Source organism: Trachemys scripta, chromosome 1 (genome assembly GCF_013100865.1).
Source record: "Trachemys scripta elegans isolate TJP31775 chromosome 1, CAS_Tse_1.0, whole genome shotgun sequence".
In the NCBI taxonomy this organism is placed as follows: domain Eukaryota; kingdom Metazoa; phylum Chordata; order Testudines; family Emydidae; genus Trachemys; species Trachemys scripta.
In genome coordinates, this window is record NC_048298.1 from 79364337 (window position 1) to 79388831 (window position 24495).

Sequence of the window (24495 nt, forward strand, 5' to 3'; positions counted from 1 at the left end):
CTGGTTCATGTGTTATGTGAAGGGATAAATAACACTTCCCTATTCATTGTCTCCACACCATTCATGATTTTATAGAACTCTATCATATTCCTCCTCAGTCATCTCTTTTCTAAGATGAACAGTCCCAGCCTTTTTTCCCTCTCTCCTCATATGGAAGTTATTCCATACCCCTAATCATTATTGTTGCACTTCTCTGTACCTTTTCCAATTCCAATATGTCTTTGTGGAGATGGGGCAACCACAATTGAATGCAGTATTCAAGATGTGGGTTTACCATGGATTTCTATAATGCATTATGATATTTTCTGTCTTATCTATCCCTTTCCTAGTGGTTCCTAACACTGTTAGCTTCTTTGATTGCCGCTGGACCTTGAGCAGATGTTTTCTGAAAACTATCCATGACGACTCCAAGATCTCGGCCTTGAATGGTAACAGCTAATATAGAACCCACCATTTTATATGTATAGTTGGGATGTTTTCAAATGTGCATTACTTTGAAGATATCAACAATTTGTTACCCAGTAATCCTGTTTTGTGAGATCACTATCAGGGCCGTCTCCAGGGTTTTTGCGGCCCCAAGCAACCAAAAAAAAAAAAAGTCACGATCGCGATCTGCGGCACTTCCACCGCGACTCTACCGCCACCACTTCTTCAGCGGCAGGTCCTTCCAGCCGAGAGGGAGTGAGGGATCCGCCGCCGAATTGCCGCTGAAGAGTCGGACGTGCCGCCCTCTTCCATGTGCCGCCCCAAGCACCAGCTTGCTATGCTGTTGCCTGGAGCTGGCCCTGATCCCTATGTAGCTTTTTATCTCCATTTCCAGATCATTTATGTTGAGCACTGTTCCCAGTACAGATCCTTAGGGGACCCTGCTATTTACCTCTCTCTACTGTGAAAACTGACCATTTATTCCTACATTTTGTTTGTATTTTTTAACCAGTTACTGATCCATGAGAGGACCTTCCCTCTTAAGCAAAGAAAGCAGTCATGGGATAAGAGCCTTTGGTGAAGGACCTTGTCAAATACTTTCTGAAAATCCAAGTCCACTATCCCAACTGGATCACCCTTGTCCGCATGATTGTTGACAACTTCAAAGAACTCTAATAGATTGGTGAGGCACGATCTCTCTTTACAAAAGCCATGTTGGCTCTTCCCCAACAGATCATATTCATCTATGTATCTGATAATTATATTCTTTTCTACTGTTTCAACCAATATGCCTCGTGCTGAAGTTAGGCTTACTAGACTGTAATTGCCAGAATCACCTCTGGAGCCTTTTTAAAAAAATCAGTGTTCCGTTAACTATCCGCCAGACATCTGGTACAGAGGCTGATTTAAATGATAGGTTACATACCACGGTTAGTAGTTCTGTAATTTCGTATTTGAGTTTCTTCAAAACTCTTGGGTGAATACCATCTGCTCCTGGTGACTTATTACTGTTTAATTTATCAATTTGGTCCAAAATCTCCTCTATGGACACCTCAATTTGGGACAGTTCCTCAGATTTGTCACCTAAAAAGATTTGTCAGGTGTGGGAATCTCCCTCAAATCCTCTGCAGTGAAGACCTCTGCAAAGTATTCATTTAACTTCTCTGCAACGGCCTTATCTTCCTTGAGTTCTGCTTTAGCACCGTGATCATCCAGTGGACCCGCTGATTGACAGGCAGGCTTCCTGCTTCTGATGTATTTTTTTTAATTGCATCCTTCATATCTATTTGTATTCTAAGGAGATGGAGGTGTTCCTGACTTTACTCATTTCTGATAAGAGAAGTTACATAAAAATAACACTTACTCAATACCCTACTTTTATTAAGCAACTCATCCATTTAATTTTTTAACAAAGGTAGTTCCTATTACTTTTTACTTCTGGTAGCCCTGCAAAGTCAATGCAGCTTCAGAAAAAAGGAGATATATTTTTTAAGTGCTTGCCAGAATAGAATCTAATTGTTAACAAAGTTCTTCTTGTAGAGTTTGTATTACTGGTGATAAGGCATGAGCCAGAAATAGCTGAGTTTGAATTTCAAATGCCAGGGTGAGTGTGCAGGGCTTGCCAATTAGAAGAAAGTCATTCTTTTACTGGTCAGCGACTCAATATGGAATAATTAACAAAATTCTATGAAATTATTTTTACAGTTACTTTTCAAAATATAACCACAAATTAAGCAGGAAACCTACTAATTTCTGCATGTAGCTACATTGTTTAAGGTTCAGCTTACTGAAGTTCCAGGCTACTAAATTCAATCACTCAAGATCTGGTTGCTTCAGACATGCCACAGGTAAGTGGTAATTTGCCAAGCATGCCTTAGGGAAGACAGCTGTATTTTGATTGAACAGCATGGTAACCAAGACCTCACTTTATTTAACATAATCATCATCGATATGGGAAATAAAGAATAGTTCTCGCAGTAAGGGCAGCCCATCTCCTAATCAAAGACAGCACTTAATTCCAATTGATAATTAGCAGTACCCTAGTTCTTCTCCTGCTGGTCCACGGACCAATTTGGCCATATGACTTACAAAAATTTGGCCTGCTCACTTCAACAGTAAGCCAGCATACACTCGATCCTTGTAACGAGACCTAGAGTAATCTCAGGGCAATCTTTGGAGTCCCAATTGGTGAGTTTCACTGTCCTGAGACATCACAATCCCCAGATTCCCCAGTCATCAAAACACGGGACAAAGATCACTTCCCGTAATTTAACTGTCATCCAGCTGTAAAGTTTCCTCTGCATGGACTGTCCTGCAAGCATTTAATGTTGCAAAGTACCAATAAATGACAAAATAATTTAAATTACAAAATTTCAATGATAGTATCAACTTCCCAGTGGAGAAATAAAAATGCAAAAACATACCACGTTGTATACTTCACACCACTGAAACAACTGACCTCTTCACACACAGGCAAAAGTGATGCTGGGAGAAGGGAGGCAAAAGGATCCTCCCCTGCACTCCAGCCTCATTTAATAAGTGGCAAACTGCCCATCCCCAAAAGCCAACCTAGCTTAGACTTTCTTAAAGCTCAGAGGGGGTCCAATCAGAGAGCCTGACAAAGCCTGGCTGTTATTTGCTTGTGAATACACACATCTGTTCCATCTTCCCCAGGCAGCCCTGGAAAGAGCATCCTGAAATGGTGACAAGAACAGCTAAGGTGGTTCCCTTGTTTGCAGAGGTCCCGCTGCATGAAACAAGGCTCACTTGGCCACCATGATCTTCCTAGAACATAATGGAATTGGAGAAAAACACATTAGCTAGTCTAATCCCAGGAAAAAGTAGTAGTTCACCCTCAATGTCCACTAGTGCCAATATCTGGAACCAAATGCTATAATTTTCTTGTTGCTCCATGACGTAAATAGGTCCACCTGTGTATCAAACCACATGGCCGTCAGATGGCCAAAAATCACATAGTCCCATTCCCATTCTTCCGCAGCAGTTGTTTTTTTCCTGAATGGAAATGATTTTTTTTTTTTTAAATATTCACCATTTTCCAGAAAGGGCAGAACCTGGGTAGCTTGGGTGCTTTTCCCCCTGGAGTGGGGGAGAAGAGGAGGGGTTGTACCTTTCTGATAATTTAGACACATGACTAATTGCAACTGATCGTTACAGTTGCACCTGCAACTGATTGTTTCAGTATCTGATGTCCATGAGTATTGAGGAAAAATGACTTGATTTACCAGAAGACTGACCAACATAAAATTAACACCACACTGAAGGATCGAAGAATTATTAAATATACTTCTAAACACAAGAGCTACTTAAACAAAAAGCTTTTACATTTGCTCAGAGAGATATAAAATAATGATTGTGTTCTAAATCTCAGAATTGTTTTATAAGAAATTTTTTATTGTGATTTTGTCAGTGTACTTGAAACTCCTTAGTAAAATTGTTTAAGGGGAAAATTCTGTATGTTTTTTAAAAGTTCTTATCCCCCCATCCCAAATATTATTGAAATATCTCCTCCTAACTAAATTATAACTGTACCTCAAAACCAGACTCCCATTAAAAGTCTGTCTTAAGAGTAAAGTAGATAGTTAAACAGAAATTCTAAAACATTTAACTGTATAAATGATTTCCCAAATCTTATACTTAGGTTCATTATTGTGACTAATGCAGAAGTAAAGTACATTCACTAATGCAGAAGTAACATATTAATTCAGAGAACAATCATGCAAAAACTGTTTTTAAAAATTTGAATGCAAATTTCTGATATTACAGAAATTCCATGAGAGACAGCTGCAAACCAGAAAGAAAACAAAAGAAGGCATCTCAAGAGATACCATATTGTAAATAGGCATAAAAAGATCAACCCATATTTCCTTACAGCAGGGAATCACAAGAAACAAAGTGAAAGAGGCTGGTACCCAAGCAACCAGAAAGGAAGGACATTTATTTTAAGTAACCCATTACCAAGCCACTCAAACAAAATAAACAAGACCCACAGTAACAGCGGGCAGGTCATGATGCTCCTGTCTTCTTGTCTCTGTCCCAATGTGTTCATTCTGGTAATGTTCAGACAGACCAGTGGCACTTACACACATTTTCATACATAGTGGACAGATGAAGCCCTGTGAAACAGTAACTTTTAGGTACGTAAATTTTTTAAAAAACTAAGAATATAAACAGAAAGAGCACCTTACGTCAAATATGTATTAAAATTCTTTAAAAAAGTTTTTCTGACAAATGATTGTACTATACATTTTTTTTCCTTCTGATTTCCTTCAGTTACAGTAATGTTAAATGCTCCTTATGAAAAACAGAAGGTCAAAACAGTTTCAGGGGGAAAAAAACTGAAGAAAGTGTCCCTTTAAAAATAAATCTGTTGATGTGGAGCTATACAAAGTAAACCCAACTATTTTTCTCTTAAGTTATTTCTTAAATGGTAAGCAGTTTTTTAAGGGCTTTTTAAATTTATCTCAGTACTGTTAGCAAAAGCACTATTATTATGGATTCAGAATATGAGAGTCAATAATATGCACATGGAAGTAAAATTTAAATTCTGAAGAAACTGTAATAAGGTATGAGTGCGCTTTACACAAATTGTTAAACAAACAAAACAAAAAAACCCTAGTAACCTTTATTTTTAATTCAGAACAGCTTTAACCAATTAGCAACATTTACAACACATTTGTCACCCAGAATGGTCATTTACCTCAATTTAAAGGATCACCTGTTCACTGCACTACCATGTTCAACAACCTAACTTATGAAGTTAAATCTATACAGCTATAAGAAAATCTTGCAACATCAGAAGTACCTTTCTTCTAGCCTGAAGTCTGAAGTATGTGCTAACAAGTCAATCCAAAAGAGTGCAATGCCTTAATAATGTCTCTCTCTTACTGATGAAAGAGGAAAATAAGTCTTGAACCAAGACTCAAATTGCATTAGTTAAACCTACTTTTTGGTTTATTTTGCTTTCCAGTTAAAATAAGCTTTATTACAGAAACTGTTAAAAAATAGAAAGCTATATACGCAAGCTAACTTCTGGAGCTCAATTTTCAAAACTGTGCATGCCACTTGTTTTCGTAAAATGGGAAATGCATGTACACATAGCTGGCATCCTTTCGTCTGCAAGAGACGGTGGGATTTGCAGCCTATGATGTAGATGGTTTGCAATGTCTCATGTGACTGAATAGTCCAATCCGAGATTTGCATGACCTTTGGCAGCTGTTTCAAATGTATGTTTCTTGGTTGGGAACTGCTTGCTTCCTATGGGCTCTTTTCTCTTCAAGCTGTAGGAGCCAGCTCCTGTCATGGACTTTGATGCCTTGATGGAGACGTTGGCACCACTTGTTACAGTCACTTGCCAAGGTTTTCCATCGGTCAGGATCAATTCCAAATTCCTTCATATTTCGCTTGCATGTGTATTTATAGCGAAGCTTGAGACGCCCTGTTGTTCTTGTTCCATCTGATAGCTCCTCGTATAGCATGTCCTTGGGTATGCGTCCATCTTCCAAACTACTCAGATGGCCCAGCCAGCGCAGTCATCTTTGCTTGAGCAGGGCTGTCACACTTGGTAGAACATGGATAACTGATGCTCATCAGGAGAAAAGATTAAATAGTTTCCACCTACGCTGTTTACGCCACATACTCAACACAAAATGGCAAGATAAAGTTACCAATATATACATGGGCATTCAAATAGATGCACACAAAATCAAATGTCTTACTAGTTTTAAACCAGGACCATGTAAATGCACAGGTAATGCTGCACAGCAGAAAGACTGTGCTGGGCTACAATACATCTGGCATGATCATTTAACACACGGGGAGGTTACAAAGATGGATATGTATTTCTGGATAAGCGATACACTGGATACTTGATACACTGATCTGATTTTCTCTGTTTAGGGTTTTCACTGCACAGTGTACCTAGCACATGAAGAAAAGAACAGAGAGGATTTACAAAGGTGTTTCTTTCTTAGACGATTTTAAAAATTCTACATATTCATATCAGATTTACCTTAGGCATAAAATATTCAGACATATTGATTTGAAAACAGCTTCATGACCTCAGCCCTAGTCCTAACCCAAAAAAGCAACTCCAAGACTTGGATCTGTTCAATTAAATTAACGCTTCCTCCTCTTCCGGCCCCCTTCAACCCAATCCTGATATCTATTGAAGACTTGTGGGATCTAAGGCCTTGTCTACACTACAGAGTTTTGTCAACAAAAGTCAGCTTTCATCAACAAAACAATGGAGGTGTACACACAACAATGCTCCTCCCACTGATTTAACTTTTCTGTTACTCCACAAAAATAAAACCACCTCAACAAGAGGCATAGAGCTTTCTGCGACAAAGTTAGATCAATGCAGTGTCACTGTAGACACTGTGTTTAATTATGTTACTGTAAATGGCCTCCAGGAGGTGTTCCACAATGCCCAGCTGGCCACTGTGGTCAGCAGTTCAAACTCCGCTGCCTTGTAGCCAGGTACACTGGCATCCGCCACTCTCCTTTAAAGGACTGTGATTTTTTGAAATTCCACTTCCTGTTGCTAGGTATGGACCGTTCACATTGTATCTTCCCAGCTGACCATGGCGGCTCCCTGCAGCAAACATGTTCCCGCTTGGAGTACACCAGAGTTGTTGGACCTGCTGGGTCAGTGGGGAAAGGGAGTCCCAACTCTGCTCCAGCCATAGGAACTTCGATACCTACAATCAGATTTCTCTTGGCATGTTGGAGAAGGGCCACGAACAGGACATGCATCAGTGCCATGTGAAGATCAAGGAACTGAGGCAGGCATACCAGCAGGCAAGGGAGGCAAACCATTGTTCTGGAGCTGCGCCAAAGATCTGCCACTTCTACAAGGAGCTGGACGCCATCCTCGGCAGCAATCCCTCCTCCACCAACAAGAGCCCCATGGATACTTCAGGGGGAATTGGAGACAGCGCCCAGCGGACTGAACCCCGAAGACAAAGTGGTGGATGAGGAAGTGGAGTTGGAGCATGAGGTGGGACAGGTGACAGGGTCGTCCTGTAGGCGTGGCAAGCCAGGACCTCTTCTCGAGTCCAGAGGGTTCAAGGCAGTCTCAACACTCCGGCTCTGGCGCACATGATACACAAGAGGGGAGCTCTGGTAAGCATTCATTTTGATTTGATACTACTCAGTTACATGAGATAGCGCTGTCCTTTCTTTCATTTAGTGTACTAGAAGTGGGTAAAGGGATAGAAATGTACAAGAGTAGAAGTATTTGCGTCTGCTTCCCATTCCCCTACAGCTACGCAGTGCAGGCCCCGCAGAAAAGTTCGTTAATTCACACTGAGATTTCACAGGAATCCTCCAGAGAGATCTCTAGGAAATTTTCCTGGAGGTACCTGCCAATCCTCTGCCGAAGATTCCTTGGCAGAAATGCTTTGTTTCTTCCCCCACTGTAGGAAACTCTGTCACACCAATTGGCAATCACTTGTGCAGGGACCAAACTGACACACAAACAAGCAGCATAGAGACCTGGTCTGAAGCCGCATGAATGCCAGAGATGCACCCTTGCACCCTTGTTTACCCTCAGGAGTGAGATATCAGCTTCAATTACCCCCACCTGTGGAAAATGGTGGCAGAATTTATAATAGTGTCCCTAGTCACTTGCAGTGATCCTCTTAAAAAGCCACGTAGACCCTTTGTTCCATCTTGGACCTTCCCTCCCCACCCCCGGGCCAAACTCACCATGTTTAGGGCACTCGATGAGCTGCATGCTTGCCAAGGGAGAGTGAGTGAGAAAGAGGTGTATTTAACTATAATGATTCAATGCTGTGAGTGCCTCTGTTTATTGCTTCTTGTGCTTCTGCAGATGTGCACTTCAGGGGAACCCCTTACACACCAACAGAGCGCCTCCACCAGATAAGGAGGCAACACAGGAGGAGTAAGGAGGACATATTTAAGGAGGGCCTCCTATCGTCAGATACCACAGATGTTGAGCACAGGGCATGAAGAAAGACAATTGATGAAAAATTGAAAATAGATAGCCTGGAGAGGAAGCATGGCTAGGAATGTATTTTAGTGAACCAGTTGATAAAACTGATGGAGGACAAGAGAACATGTGTGCTCGCCTTCCCCTGCAGCCTATACAGAACTGCGTGCCCTGCCCTTCCCACACTCTCCACACACATTCTTTGCATCTCGCAGTACCCCTTTCACACCACCCCTTCGGATAGGTTCCCTAAGGACATCTGGACTTATACACAGCTATGAGAGCTTCCATTAAGGAAGTGCTCCTCAGTGTCATGTTCCTTGCATGACATGGGATAGCTACCCACAGTGCACTGCTCTCTTTCTCTATGCTGCAGCACCAACTGTGGACACACTCCGCCAACACAAGTAGAGTTGTGTGAACATGCACGAGTGCTGTAATTATAGCAGTTTATGATCATCAGCACAACTTGCATCGATTTAATTCTGTAGTGCAGACAGTCTACATAGATCCCCAGATCTTCTGTTGGGCCCAAGTTATTGTCTCCATTCAGATCCTACAATGCCCTGGGTTGGGAGATTTAGAAAGATAAACCTGCCTGCCTGGAACAGAATGAATGATCCATTGGGACTCTCAATTCCATATAATACTAGATGATCAGATGGGATTATAATGAGAGGAAGATGTCCTACAATGGGTCTGGCTACGAGGGACATGGGCAGCAGATCACAATGTACATGGAAAGAAGGATCACAGGAAGGGAACATTTTAAGCCAGTTGGGTAGGAGACCACAACAGATTTTGAGGTTAGATACTGTAAATATCTGAACTTTCTGAGATTCACCTATCATTAACTTAGACTCTTCAACAGAAAGGAACCATACTTTATTGTAGTGATTCAATTCACCTCTGCACTTAACTACATGCTCACAGGGAATTTCAAACATACTATATTACAGGAACAATCCAGTCTGCCACTAGTCACTGCATTAGTCAACTTATTTAGGCATTTCTTAAGACAACTAGAGAGTAGCTTGAAAAAGCAAGTGATGCACGAGCCCTATGCCTGAGTTCTTCATCAGTTCTCGGAGCAACTTGACTGCATAAAAATGCAGACACCCCACAATTCTTGATGTATCTGAAGCATATTACACCAATATGCAGGTTCTTTTTGATATCAAATGTAGAATCACTGATGTCTCACGCAAATTCACAGGATCATGTCACTTTACTCAAAGTCCTGAGATGAAATTATTTCATATTAGCAAATATATTTTACATATTTCTTGTTCTCACTTAACCACATATGTGCTGACATTTCACTATGAAGCCTATTGAGAATATGTCTGCTCATTTTAAGCTAGAAAACTTCACAAATTCAACTCACTAATTCATGCATGCTATGAAACATTTGTTAATTTCCTGGTACAACACATTTGTCCATTTACACAGATTTTCTCTAATTAAAGTCCCTCTCAAAGAGAGGTGAATCAGATGCCAAGTGTAAGAACCTAGTTCCATATATTGTTATTCTACAGTACCTCTGAAGTACTTTCATTGTTCACATCCACTGCATTTCCTGGGGCTGCAGAGGAATCCGAATCTGAGCTCTGAGACCCAACTCTGCCTGGAGTCTGAAACAGAAGAAATATAAATTTTATTAAACTGAGTCTGAAGTCTGTGTTGCAAAAACGAATGTCTTTTATAAATTTGTTTATAATTTTAAGATTTTACATCAATAGTAAATTGAATAAACTGACAAGAATACTGCATAAATAGTCAATGCAACAGTGTACAATCCATACTTACTGCCAAGCCCTGACATGATCAGTTGAGTAAGGAGTATTTATTAGAAAGATCAATACACAACAATATATAAGAATTTAATACATAAAGAACTAAGCCAAACTGCACTTATTATCATTCAAATTACAGCTAAATACAGTTAAATGGTTATTCAATAGAAAAATCCTAGAAATTAAAATTTTGCCTCTTAAACAAGGTATTAAATAAATACTAACATACTCCTCTTCAGACTGTGGAGTTTTGATAACTAAAACAACGTTTTTATACTTATCAGATTATTCAGTAGAAAAGTAGGCCCATTGATATGATAGTAAGTAAATAAAAAAATATTACTTTACAAATCACCAAATTTCAATATAGAGGATAAGTAGAAAACTCAAGTTAAAACTGCTTCATAGATCAAACTTCCAATTAAATTAGACTAGCTTATTCAACAAGGAATCCTATAAAATGAAGGTGTATATTTCATTTGCTTCCAGTATATGCTTCTTTCCAAATTACAGTTTCAAACCAGTAAACAAATTAAGTAAACACTACTTCATTCAAAGTCTCGTGAAATAGATTCAGGTTACTAATCCTCAGCCAATTCATCCTACTTTTCAGCAAGAGATTCATTTTTCCTTCTCTTATCTACTTCAAAAGTTCCACTGCTTCATCAGAATCATAAAAGAAAGTTAACATCCTCAACAAGGCAAACTTTAGCAAGGAAAGTTATTGAAACAGCCAATCAAAAAAAAAAATTCTTCCATAGTATAACATTTTTCTCCCTCTTAAATTCTGTGTGGGTCCAGATTGTTCTGAAAAAACAAGGATTTGTTTACTCTTATAGTAAAATTTTACTTTTGGTCTCTGAACCGTTGACCATCAATCACTCCCAATCTAGAGCCAACTCAAAGTTTACTTTAAGAATTCCATTGACAGGGTTAGAACGTGAATGAAGTACTGATGTTGTAATTTTGTAAGCAATCTTATATAAGGTATTCACACTTTCTGCATACAGAATTTTAAAGGGAGAGGGCTACAGGAATAAGTTTTGTCTACATACTTCAGAAACAGAAATATCATAACATTATTTGTCTTGGAAAAGAATTCCAAAATCTTTTAAACAAATCAATAAATAACCCTTTATAAAGATGCCTCAATGTAATTTTCTCCCTTAGTTTGAAATTGAAGTATAGATTCTATATGCGTTTATAAATAATATTCTATTTCTTTTTTCCCCTCCAGGATTACAGATTTGTATTAGTAATTAAATATAATTTTAAATCTATCTGATCAAATCCGTCATCTAATTACTGTACTGCTCCTAACATACAGTACACCTTAAAGAAGTCTTTGAAGATCAAATAGGATGAGGTGAGTGGTTGTGGGAAATTAGCTGAATTCACTGCACCTAACAGAGGTGGGCAATGGTGACCATGACAAGAGATAGGAGAAGAGAGAACCTCTTCTTGTTGCATCCTCCCCCTTTAGTTGTTGCTGAAATGGCCACTGCTACAAGTTTATCCATTTTGTGTTCTGTTTGTTACTTAGTCTATTTGTTGGAAACATGAAAGAAGACAAAAAACAACATGAGAGAACAATACAGTCTCATTCTAGCTATAAAATTATTATTTAGAGTGCAGTAGCATCCATAATATGGTAGAAGATTTCTAACCCAGAAGATGATGATATAGCCCCTACCTCTAAAAATGTATAATCTAAAAGGCAAAAAATGGATCAAAGGTGGAAGAAAGGAATATGATATATACATCAAGGTGCTGCCTGGCACTTATATTGGTATTTCTCATAACTAATTTTTTTATATTGTACCAGCTACCATCTATTGCTTTCTTAGGCCTGGTCTACACTACGACTTTAATTCGGATTTAGCAGCGTTAAATCAAATTAACCCTGCACCCGTCCACACAACGAAGCCATTTAATTTGAAATAAAGGGCTCTTTAAATCGATTTCTGTACTCCACCCCGACGAGCGGAGTAGCGCCAAAATCGATTTTATCATTTCGAATTAGGGTTAGTGTGGCCGCAATTCGATGGTATTGGCCTCCAGGAGCTATCCCACAGTGCACCATTGTGACCGCTCTGGACAGCAATCTGAACTCGGATGCACTGGCCAGGTAGACAGGAAAAGCCCCGCGAACATTTGAATTTCATTTCCTGTTTGCCCAGCGTGGAGAGCACAGGTGTCCACAGATAGCTCATCAGCACAGGTAACCATGCAGGCCGATAATCGAAAAAGAGCACCAGCATGGACCGTACGGGAGGTACTGGATCTGATCACTATATGGGGAGAGGATTCAGTGCTAGCAGAAATTTGTTCAAAAAGACGAAATGCAAAAACTTTTGAAAAAATCTCCAAGGGCATGATGGAGAGAGGCCACAATAGGGACTCAGATCAGTGCCACGTGAAAGTCAAGGAGCTCAGACAAGCCTATCAAAAAACAAAGGAGGCAAACGGTCGCTTTGGGTCAGAGCCGCGGACATGCCGCTTCTACGACGAGCTGCATGCAGTTCTATGGGGGGCCGCCACCACTACCCCACCTCTGACCGTGGATTCAGAGGCGGGGATAATCTCATCAGCTACACCTGAGGATTCTGCGGATGGAGAAGAGGAGGAGGAGGAGGAGGACGAGCTTGCAGAGAGCACCCAGCACTCCGTTCTCCCCAACAGCCAGGATCTTTTTCTCAGCCTGACTGAAGTACCCTCCCAACCCAGTATCCAAGACCACGACCCCATGGAAGGGACCTCAGGTGAGTTTACCTTTTAAAATATAAAACTTGTTTTTAAAGCAAGGGTTTTTAATAATTACTTTGCCCTGAGGACTTGGGATGCATTTGCAGCCAGTACAGCTACTGGAAAAGTCTGTTAACGTGTCTGGGGATGGAGCCGAAATCCTCCAGGGACATCTCCATGAAGCTCTCCTGGAGGTACTCCGAAAGCCTTGCCACAATGTTTCTGGGCAGTGCAGCCTTATTCCGTCCCCCATGGTAGGACATTTGACCGCGCCATGCTTGCAGCAAGTAATCTGGTATCATTTCATGACAAAGCCTGGCAGCGTATGGTCCCGGTGTTTGCTGGCATTCAAGCAACATCCGTTCTTTATCTTGCTGTGTAATCCTCAGGAGAGTGATATCGCTCATGGTAACCTGGTTGAAATACGGGAATTTAATTAAAGGGGACAGAGGTGGCAGTTCCTACTGGGCTGTTTGCCTGTGGCTGAAAAGAAATCCTTCCCTGCAGTTAGCCAAGCGCGGGGGGGGAGGGGGAGAATTGGCCCAGAGCTTTTCGCGTTTGGCTAGCAGGGATCTTCCCTGATACCAGCCATGCGGTGGGGGGAGGGGTAAAGCGATCATCCAGAGAATTGGATGGGGGGGGTAGTTTGTTTTCTGCTGCTGTTGCTGAATGTTAACAGGAAAACCGCAGCACTCAACGGGCTTTGCTTGGTATGAGGGAAAGGAGGGCGCAGAAGCCGAAAGACAATGGCTTACCATGGCTGCATGCAAGCCGAATTCCGTTGCCCGGACCTGTGATCTCTAGCAGCAAAGCCACAGGCACTCAATATTAAGAGGCAAAATGCGACCTTGCACAGAAATCACATGTGCTATGTAATGTGAATAGTGTTGGTCACCGTGAAAGAGTATAAGCATTGTTCTGCAAAATGTATCTTTTTAAAAAATTCTCTCCTTTTTTCCCTCCCTCCAGCAGCTGCAAATTCTTCAAGCCTCCCTCCTCCATCCCGAAGGCTATCACAGATAAGGCGTCGGAAAAAGAAGACACGAGACGAGATGTTCGCAGAAATCATGGAATCCACCCGCAGTGACAGAGCTCATCTGAATGAGTGGAAGGACACGGTTTCAAAGTATAGGAAAGAAGCCAGTGAACGTGACGACCGGAGGAACCAACGTGACGACCAGAGGGACCAACGTGAGGACAGGAGGGACCAACGTGAGGACAGGAGGGACGCTCGAGATGAGAGGTGGCGGCACGAAGATCAGAGGAGGCAGGATGCAATGCTGGGGCTGCTGCGTGAGCAAACAGACATGCTCCGGCGTCTAGTGGAGCTGCAGGAACGGCAGCAGAAAACAGAGTGCCGCTACAGCCCCTGTATAACCCCCCTCCCCCCTCACCATATTCCATAGCCTCCTCACCCAGACATGTAAGAACGCGGGGGGGGAGGCTCTGTACACCTTTCCATTCCACCCCAGTGGCCAGCCCAAGCAAAAGGCTGTCATTTTTAAACCTTTTTTTAGTGGCCTTTTCCTTCCCGCCGATCCTCCTCCCAAACCCCACCCGGGTTCCCTCCCTCTTTTTATAATCTATTAATAAAGAATAAATGATTTTTAAACGATAGTGACTTTATTTGGTTTGAAAGCAAGCTGGGGGAAGGGGGAGGGTGGGTTCCTTACAGAGAATGAGTCAATAAAGGGGGCGGGTTTTCATGAAGGAGAAACAAACAGATATTTCACACTGTAGCCTGGCCAGTCATGAAACTGGTTTTCAAAGCTTCTCTGATGCACAGCGCTTCCTGGTGTGCTCTTCTAATCGCCCTGGTGTCTGGCTGCGCGTAATCAGCGGCCAGGCCATTTGCCTCAGCCTCCCACCCCGCCATAAAGGTCTCCCCCTTACTTTCACAAAGATTGTGGAGCACACAGCAAGCAGAGATAACAATGGGGAGATTGGTTTGGCTGAGGTCTGAGCAAGTCAGTAACGATCGCCAGCGACCTTTTAAATGGCCAAATGCACATTCTACCACCATTCTGCACTTGCTCAGCCTATAGTTGAACAGCTCCTGACTCCTGTCCAGGCTGCCTGTGTATGGCTTCATGAGCCATGGCATTAAGGGGTAGGCTGGGTTCCCAAGAATAACTATTGGCATTTCAACATCCCCAACGGTTATTTTCTGGTCCGGAAAGTAAGTCCCTTGCTGCAGCCCTTTAAACAGAGTAGTGTTCCTGAAGACGCGAGCGTCATGAACCCTTCCCGGCCAGCCCACGTTGATGTTGGTGAAACGTCCCTTGTGATCCACAAGTGCTTGCAGCACCATTGAAAAGTACCCCTTGCGGTTTATGTACTGGGTACTCTGGTGCTCCGGTGCCAAGATAGGGATATGGGTTCCATCTATCGCCCCACCACAGTTAGGGAATCCCATTGCAGCAAAGCCATCCACTATGACCTGCACATTTCCCAGAGTCACTACCTATCGTAGCAGCACCTGAGTGATTGCTTTGGCTACTTGCATCACAGCAGCCCCCACGGTAGATTTGCCCACTCCAAATTGATTCCCGACTGACCGGTAGCTGTCTGGCGTTGCAAGCTTCCACAGGGCTATCGCCACTCGCTTCTCAACTGTGAGGGCTGCTCTCATCTTGGTATTCTGGCGTTTCAGGGCAGGGGACAGCAAGTCACAAAGTTCCATGAAAGTGCCCTTATGCATGCGAAAGTTCCACAGCCACTGGGAATCATCCCACATCTGCAACACTATGCGGTCCCACCAGTCTGTACTTGTTTCCCTTGCCCAGAATCGGCGTTCCATGGATAGAACCTGCCCCATTAACAACATGATCTCCAAAGAACCGGGGCCCTCGGTTTGACAGAATTCTGTGTCCGTGTCCATGTCCATGTCCATGTCCTCATCATGCTGGTCGTTGCGCTGCCACTGCCACCGCCACTGCCTCCTCGCCTCATTTTTCTGGTCCTGGCTCAGCATAAACTCCACAAGAATGCGCAAGGTGTTTACAATGTCATAACTGCTGTCTTGAGCTGAGCGTGCTCCATGCTTGCCGTGGTATGGAGTCTGCAGTGTTCACCCAGGAAAAAAGGCGCGAAATGGTTGTCTGCCATCCGTTGCTTTCATGCAGGGAGGGAGGGAGGGGTGAGGCTGTACCCAGAACCACCTGCGACAATGTTTTTTGTCCCATCAGGCACTGGGATCTCAACCCAGAATTCCAATGGGCGGGGGAGACTGCGGGAACTATGGGATAGCTATGGGATAGCTACCCACAGTGCAATGCTCCAGAAATCGACGCTAGCCCCGGTACATGGACGCACACCGCCGAATTAATGTGCTTAGTGTGGCCACATACATTCGACTTTATACAGTCTGTTTCCCAAATTCGAATTATATAAATTCGGATTAATCCCGTAGTGTAGACATACCCTTACCAACCAGTTAATTTCCTAAAGACTTCACAACAGAAGTAGGTCTTGGGATGGGATTTAAAAAGGAAATTAGTATAAACACAAAGGGCATTCCACAGGTAGGGAGTAGGATGGAAGAATGTAGAGACTGTTATAGGAAAGCAAGGTATCAAGGCTAGCAACACTGGTGAAATGAAGGGGGCAGGGAGCAACACAAAAAATGAGGAGGTCAGATAAGTAGGGCGGGGCAAAGGTATCATGCAAGGCCCTGAAGGAAGTGACAAAAGCTTCATGTGGCAGATAAGATGCACTCAAGAAGCTATTTGAAGTTCATAACACAATAGCACCTACAAGTTATGAACAATGTTACATATTCTTCTGTACCAGCAGACAGTGTTCTTTACAGTAACTAATATATCTTTTATATAAAGTACTGCTAACATGTGGAGATTCAGTAGAGGGATTCAAAGTGGGGAGCAATGTGATAAGAACAGTTCGGGGAAGAGGGGTTAGGTATATTACATTGTGAAAGCAATGGGAAAGATACTCAAGGAGGGCTAAATTGCTGATATCACTGTTTTCTAGAAAGGTATGAAATATCCAGCAGGAAAGGGAGCAGGAAAGTCTCCTGATACTCCTGGGGAGACACCCCGTGCATAGGAATATTAGCACAAGATTAAATGATATCATATGTGATGTAAGAGCATTTGTATATGTTTAAGACACTAATTATCCTTTCCTTTCTTGATGACAAATAGCTTCTAACTCACATCCACACCCTATGAGCTACACCTACATCTACTGTCAGTCAATAGTCAACCTTCAGGTCAAACTACTGCAATACTTTTATGTCTAAAGCATATGTCTACTATGTGAAGATCTGGAAACTTGCTAATCAATTTTACTAGATTTCACCTAAATATAACTCTTCCTCAACTAAGGTCCAAAGATCCTAACTGCCAGGGTGAGAGACTTAGTGATTCTCTCCCCAGAGCAAAGAGATCTGAGAACAAGAACAGACTTGGCCAAATTTGGGCTCCTAGAATCAGCTGTGCTGCAGTAAAGGGAACAGAGGGTAAAGGCATAGAAGCACTTTCTGATAAGGATTACTGAACCACGCCCAAATCTCATGTTGTGGCAATAAACTCTAATACACCAACTGTTTAAGTATGAATATTCCTGAAGTTCTAGATGACAGAGGTGAGCAAACGCCACTAATAAAGAATTGGTGAAGGAACAGTGTGTCCAAACAGGAGCAACTTGTATGGGAAATTATTGTTGCCTAACTTGAACCTTAGGTATCTCATAGCCTTCTTGATATGGTGAAGGATGCATCTTGAGTGTCCAACTCCAAAGCAATCTTGCTAACAGAAGGAATTACGTTACTATATGAAATTTTGTTTTATTCAAACATTTGTTGAGATCAGCATTGGACACATCCCCTTTTCTTCATGGGAATGAAAAAGCAATGAGAGTAAAAACCTGTAATCTAAAACTAAAAGATCCTAGCACCCACTTTATTGTTCCTAGTTGGAAAAAGGGAGGACTTCTCCCCTCAACTTCATATGAGATGGATGTGGGCAGAAGGAGATTTAGGTTTTCATCAGAAGTAAAGGTGGAACCATATTTTATAACCAAGAACTTAATAGCTCATAGTAATAGCCCTTCAAACTGTAAAGTACAACAAAATGGAGTCCTCAACAGCATGGATGAGGGGGACCAATGGAAAAGGTTCTCTGTACTTGACCAGCAAAATTGCTACATGGACTCAGATGTTCACAATGGGTCTGATTGTCCACTCATACTGGTATAAACAAGAAGTAGCTCTGCTGAAGTCAATGGAGTTACACTTGCTAAGCGAGAGGATAATCAAGCCCAAAGTCATCATGGGTGTTGAGCAAAATTAAGCAAGAATCCAACAGGCTGGGCGGGGTGGCACGGCCTCAGCGTGCTCCGGCAGCGTGGCCAGAGCCTGCTCTGGAGGGCGGGGCAGAGCAGCACGGCTGCAGCTGCTTCGGAGGCTGCGGGGAGAGCAGCGTGGCCAGAAGCGGAGAGACTCTGGCCCCGCCTCTTCCCTTCTGGCTGTGCTGCCTCCCCTTTCTCCCTCTGTTGAGGGGTGGGGGGGAAGGGGGCTGGGTCCCACATCTCCCTCTCTATACCCGTTCATGAGCCGACCCTCTTCTCTGGTGCTTCCCTTTTTTACTAAAAAAAATTCGGCTTATGAACGAGTATATATGGTACTTTAAAGACTCCTTAGGCTATTGAGCCCTCTGAGATTGACACCCATAAGATAAATTAAATTAATGGAGATATCCCATCTCCTAGAACTGGAAGGGACCTTGAAAGGTCATCGAGTCCAGCCCCCTGCCTTCACTAGCAGGACCAAGTACTGATTTTGCCCCGGATCCCCAAGTGGCCCCCTCAAGGATTGAACTCACAACCCTGGGTTTAGCAGGCCAATGCTCAAACCACTGAGCTATCCCTCCCCCTGAGCTAAGATCTGTAGGGTCTAATAGTTAGGATATGATTCTATGTGAGACTAATGTGAAAAGAAGAGGGGCTTTGAACTAGTTATGTATGTGTGCATTTTTAAATGGCCAACATCCAAGTAGTGGACAATAATCCTTGGCTCCATTAATGTGCTCTAGGTTTCATCTGTTTTTGAACTAATGAAATCAGGACTTTGAAAAAGGACAATCATACAGCTCCCAGCACCTTTGTGTTATCCAGAGGGGAGGAAAAAATCAAAAGATTCCACTGGGAAGAGAGAAGAAATCTCTTCAATTATAATTATTAAGAATTTGTTTCCTGTAATACACACAAAATACTAGATGTTGTATATAAAATAAAGAAAAGCATGGTCCCCTCCCCAAAAAGCTTACAGGACTAAAATGTTGCCTGTTCCACCTACTCCTATTGCAAAATTTCCTCTCTAATGTGCACATACCCAGACGAAAGACTTATCTATCTTAGACAAGTGGGAGGAAGGAGGAATGAGAATACTGCATCTTGTTATTACTCTACTTTTCTTCACCTTGAAACTCTATGAATTTGAGGCAGAAGCACCTTGCCACACAGTACATGAGCTGTGGCCATCTGAACAAAGGTTATGCCCAGACATCATTCTTGTACCCCCCGGCACTGAGGAATCCCAAAGAAGATATATGCATGTTCACACTGACAGAGAGTCTCAGATACTAAATTTTTCTCACATAGAGAAACAGCAACTTCAGACTGTCAGATCAGCTGTTTAACCCATTTTTTATGAGAAGGGAATTCTTAAGCCTGGTCTACACTAGGGGGGCAGGATCAATCTAAGATACGCAGCTTCGCTACGAGAATAGCGTAGCTGAAGTCAAGATACCTTAGATCAACTTAGAATCACTTACTTCACGTCCCCACAGCGCGAGATCGACGGCCGCTGCTCCCGTCGACTTTGCTTCCGCCTCTCGCCGAGCTGGAGTTCAGCAGTCGACGGGAGAGCGATTTATCGCGTCTAAATTACACGCGATAAATCGATCCCCAATAGATCGATCACTATCCGCCAATCCGGCGGGTAGTGTAGATGTACTCTTAGAACCACAAGCTGCTCAACTCTGAGGATGATGGAGAGACTTTCCTATAGGCCCTAACAACAGAGAAACTTTAATTCTCGAAACCTCAGAGCCAATTAGGTTCCCATCTGTTCAAATGTCTCCAGTACACAATTTATCCCAAGTGGTAATAGACCTTTCTGATACAAAGAGAGCGTCTGCACTAAGGGATGTACCTTTTCTGGACCCCTTGCAATGAAAGCAGGTCTTTGGTTCCATCCTTCAGAACCTAAAATTCAAAGAATGCTCCTTCAAGTACTTTAGCAGTGAAGTCTTAGAATAGAAAGATGGAAGTACAGAAAAATGAGCAAACTTGCTAGCCCTTGGCAGTGATGCAAGAAGACTATTCTGCAGCCTACCTACATAGGAGGAAAGAAAGGGATAATGGGAGGGTGGACACTTTTAGACCCACAGTTCTGGAACATGTGCATCTGTGCCAGAGTAGAGATCTGCTGAAGCAACTAATGATAAAGAAAATGTTATTTTCTTTCCATTGTAAATTCTTACATAATGTTACTGTACACGGTTAAACAGCTGCCATGCTTCACCCCAGAGATGTCTGCATTTCAACATGAGTTATGCATATTAAATATTGATAGCTTGTAAAACACAAATTGCTTTAAAGCATTTGGCCCTGCAAATGCATGGTTATTGCAATGTTCAGGATGAAAGGTGCTACATAACGTAAGATGTTATTACTGCTTGCTTGATTAAAGTCACTGCTTTATGAAATACCTTAGGTGTGCTATAGTCACACTGAAATGCACTGCAAGACGTCTTATTCCTGGTGTTATGCAAATACTAGCCAAAGTTATTAAACAACAATGGTAAAATCTTTCTAGCCTTTTGAAAGTAAAATGCTTACTTAAAACAGACATAGTTCCAGCCTACAACACAGGAAAAAGCATGCTACAAAGGGGTTTGTGTGTGCTTATTTTTTTTTTTTAAATTAACCTTCAAAATCTGGAGAAACGTACATGTCCATTAGCAATATAGCAGAGACAAACTACTTAGTATCATGAAAAATTTAAATGCAAATTTAGTAGGATATTGTGAAAACGCTGAAACCTCAAAATCAATCAACAGTACAACTTTCAAATGTACAGTGTACATGGACTTTATCAGTAAATTGGAGAAAGAATCTTTTTAACTGATCTTTTCATTACTAAACATTTAAGAACAAACACATTTAGTTTAGGCTTCAAGCATAAACACTGCTGTACCATGCACTATGAACATCACAGTGTATACGCACAGCTTTATAAGTATGGTCCATATTATATAACCCAGAAGAGGATAGAAGAAGGCTGATGCCCTTTTAGTTTTCTTGTTTGTTGTCTTTTAATTATTCACTCCTGAATAAATTTCTGTGGTGTGGGTGGGAGGGAGAGAAAAGCTATCTACATAAAATATACATAAAACTATTACAAACATTTTTACAAGATTAAAATTCTGAAGCACTGAAGTATGGTTAGCGCTGGAAAAATGATTATGTAAAACTAGCACCTTCTTATTCAACAGATCTGCTTCCTGTGTGCCTGAGTCATATTTGTTTATTTTAACTACAAGTACAAGTTTACTACTGTTAGCACTGTAGAGCCAATACAGCTGCTGAAAAACAAGGTGAACTACACAGTATTCTTCATGGATCATCAAAACTGGAAGCTAACCAAATGCAGAAACATCACCACCAACAACAAAGAAAGAAGGGGAAGAGAACAGTTTCCCTTTTGAAAATCAGGTGATGCTTTACATATATTTACTTATTTATTTTAAATTTGGAAACCTAGTACATCTCATGAAATCACTGAGAATATAAACATGGGTTCCCACGATGTCACTTTTACAGTCACTTCTCTGTGTATAGCTGTACTCAAATTTATCAGCAGTACCCTTTAAAACATTTTTCAAATTAGATTTAACTCAACCTCTTTAAAAATAAATGAAAAAACAATATATGAACATGAAGTTACACAATTTTCCCAGCAGAGATTTAAATACAGCATAAGGCTTCTATTGTTCAATCATTCTGAATTCCCTAACAAATATTAAATGCAAGAATCAAAATATAAAAAGACAGCACTGCTTGTTCAAGTCTCTGCTCCTGAACAATTTTCAGGACATTAGCTTTGTTCCTTTATTTTACTAGTTGTGTGTGCTATTTTTAAAAGAAGAAGAAGAAACCTAATCACAAACTCATTTTTCCTTTAGAATTTTAGTGAGAAAGGACTATTTTCAAGTTATTAAAAGGTAATTTCACATTTCAAACTAACATTACATAAGATCATTCCAAGCCCTCAGTACATCACTTTTTATCCACTGAAATTAATTACAAAATGCTATTACTTAAACTAATTCACATCCTAGAAACACTGTGTACTGTATAATATTATAATTTACTTATTTTGAAGAATGCCAGCTGCTTTACAGACAGGTAAAATGAAACAGCTCCTGCCTCAAAGGACAAAGTCTTCAGCCCCCATCTTGCAATGAGATCCATGCAGGCAGAACCTTGCATCCACATGGAGACCCAACGAAGTCAATGGGGCTCCATATGAATGCAAGGGTCCATCCATCCAAACCTGATTGCAGAAACGGAGCCTAATAGACAATATATAAAAAACAGATAAGACACAGGATGCAACACACAACAGATGACTAAGCCATTATATCCAACACAACATCTTGGCTAAAAAAGAGGGGGAATGAAAAAAGACACACATCCCTGATTGGTTATGCCAACTTCAAAAACTAAAATGAGCTACGATGAATAGTAATCAGTATTCTGTTTACTTTCTATTATCAAAAAAACTGAAAGGATACTTTTCAAAGAAAAAGATCACAATTGTGCATGAAATGAAAACAGTGCTTTTGCAGCTTCAGTTGCTGCTGTCTTATAATTGCTATGCAAAGTGAAAGGTTACAAAGGTGGAGATTTCCCTATGTTACACACTTTCAGGATTCATGATATACTATTAGTCGTGACTACCTGTTGGCTTAGGGAAAAGAGCATTAACCGAATTCAAGTTATGGACACAAAGAAAAAAATATTGCAAATATACCTGTTTCAGTGACTGCAAAATGTGTGTAATTTTAAACTTCATTATTAATCAAATGTGACAAATATCACACGCTTAAAAGCATAGAAGAAACCAATACATGCTTTAAATTAGCCAGTTCAAAACATAATATCTCACTTTTTAAAGTGTATACTCCTAGTATGTATTCATACAATCTAAGCACAAAATTATGGATAGTTATTAACTCCAGTGCAAGTCAGGAGTCTTCCTCATATTTTGTCAGCTCAGTATAGGCCCCTACCAAATTCATGGTCCACTTTGGTCAATTTCATGGCCAGGTTTTTTTTTTAAATTAGTCAATTTCATGTTTTCATTTGTTTACATCTGAAATTTCAGGTGTTCTAACCATGGAGGTCCCAACTAAAAAAGGAGTTGGGAGAGGGTGGGGGTGTCCATAAAGTTATTGTAGGGAGATTGTGGGATTGCCACCCTTACTTCTGCCCTGCTGCTGGCAGGGGTGCTGCCTTCAGAGCTGGCCAGCAACCCAGCTCTAAAGCCAGGACCATCACTACCAGCATCAGTGCAGAAATGGGGTGGGGGTGGGAGTTACCATATGTCCAGTTTTCCCAGCAGCATGGATGGCTGACAACTGGAGCTGCAGCCTCTCCACACAGGTGTGTGTGTGGGAGAGAGAGACCGTTCAAGCCACAGCCTCTCCGCATGGGGGAAGGGGACAGCTCAAGTCGCACAGCTTCCTGCAGCTCGGACAGATTCCCAGAGGTGGGTCTGACCCACCCCAGGAGTGGCCCATGTAGGGAAAGAGGAAGTCTTGTCTCTCCCCATCCCCTGCTGGGATCAGCAGCTGGAGTGCTGCGCAGGGTAGGAACTCAAGATGGGCACCAGATTTCACGGTCTGAGATGTATTTTTCATTACCATGAATTTGGTAGGGCCCTAATCGCATACCAGGAGCTGCTTCTAATGTAACTCATGAATACAACTGTTTATATAATTTTAACATAATTTTCTGTTAAAGGGACACTGTGAACTTAATCATATGTTGTAAGCAAACATTTCTTTATCTATGTTACTAATAACAAAGGTAAAGAAAGGTTTTTAAAGTTCACATAGTCACTATGCCTCTTGTTTATATTTTGTATTTCCTTCTACTTAAACAATAAAAATGAATGAAATCAGTTTCATTTTTGCTCACAGTTAGTTCTAGTTTGAGTTTCAAAAACGACAAGGGAATGTTTATTTGTTTAAAAACAACGGTCTTCGCTGAAATTTTAAAAATGTGGGAACATTTATATATGCCTTCGATTTTATAAAAGATCATGTTAATTAAATTTATATTTTGGGCCACATTTCCAGCAACTGTGTAAGTTTTTCTAAACAGCAGATCGTTTCTCAGAATCAATAAAAAAAATCAACTAATGTTAATAATACCTAAAATGATCAGTACGGAAGTAAAGTTTCCCTGTTTTTTGCTGTTACCTTATTAATTCTTTGGGAAATCATATTTCAGGCAGGAAACTAT

General features: G+C 41.4%; 1 protein-coding gene across 1 annotated transcript in view; it reads right to left on the reverse strand.

The window, feature by feature from the left end:
• Positions 1 to 24495, reverse strand: part of EEA1 (early endosome antigen 1) — a 114253-nt gene that overhangs the window by 87541 nt on the left and 2217 nt on the right. The window contains exon 2 of the mRNA XM_034772665.1: positions 9940 to 10032. Coding sequence (XP_034628556.1) covers positions 9940 to 10032 — 93 coding nt within the window. The remainder of the gene's footprint in view (positions 1 to 9939; positions 10033 to 24495) is intronic.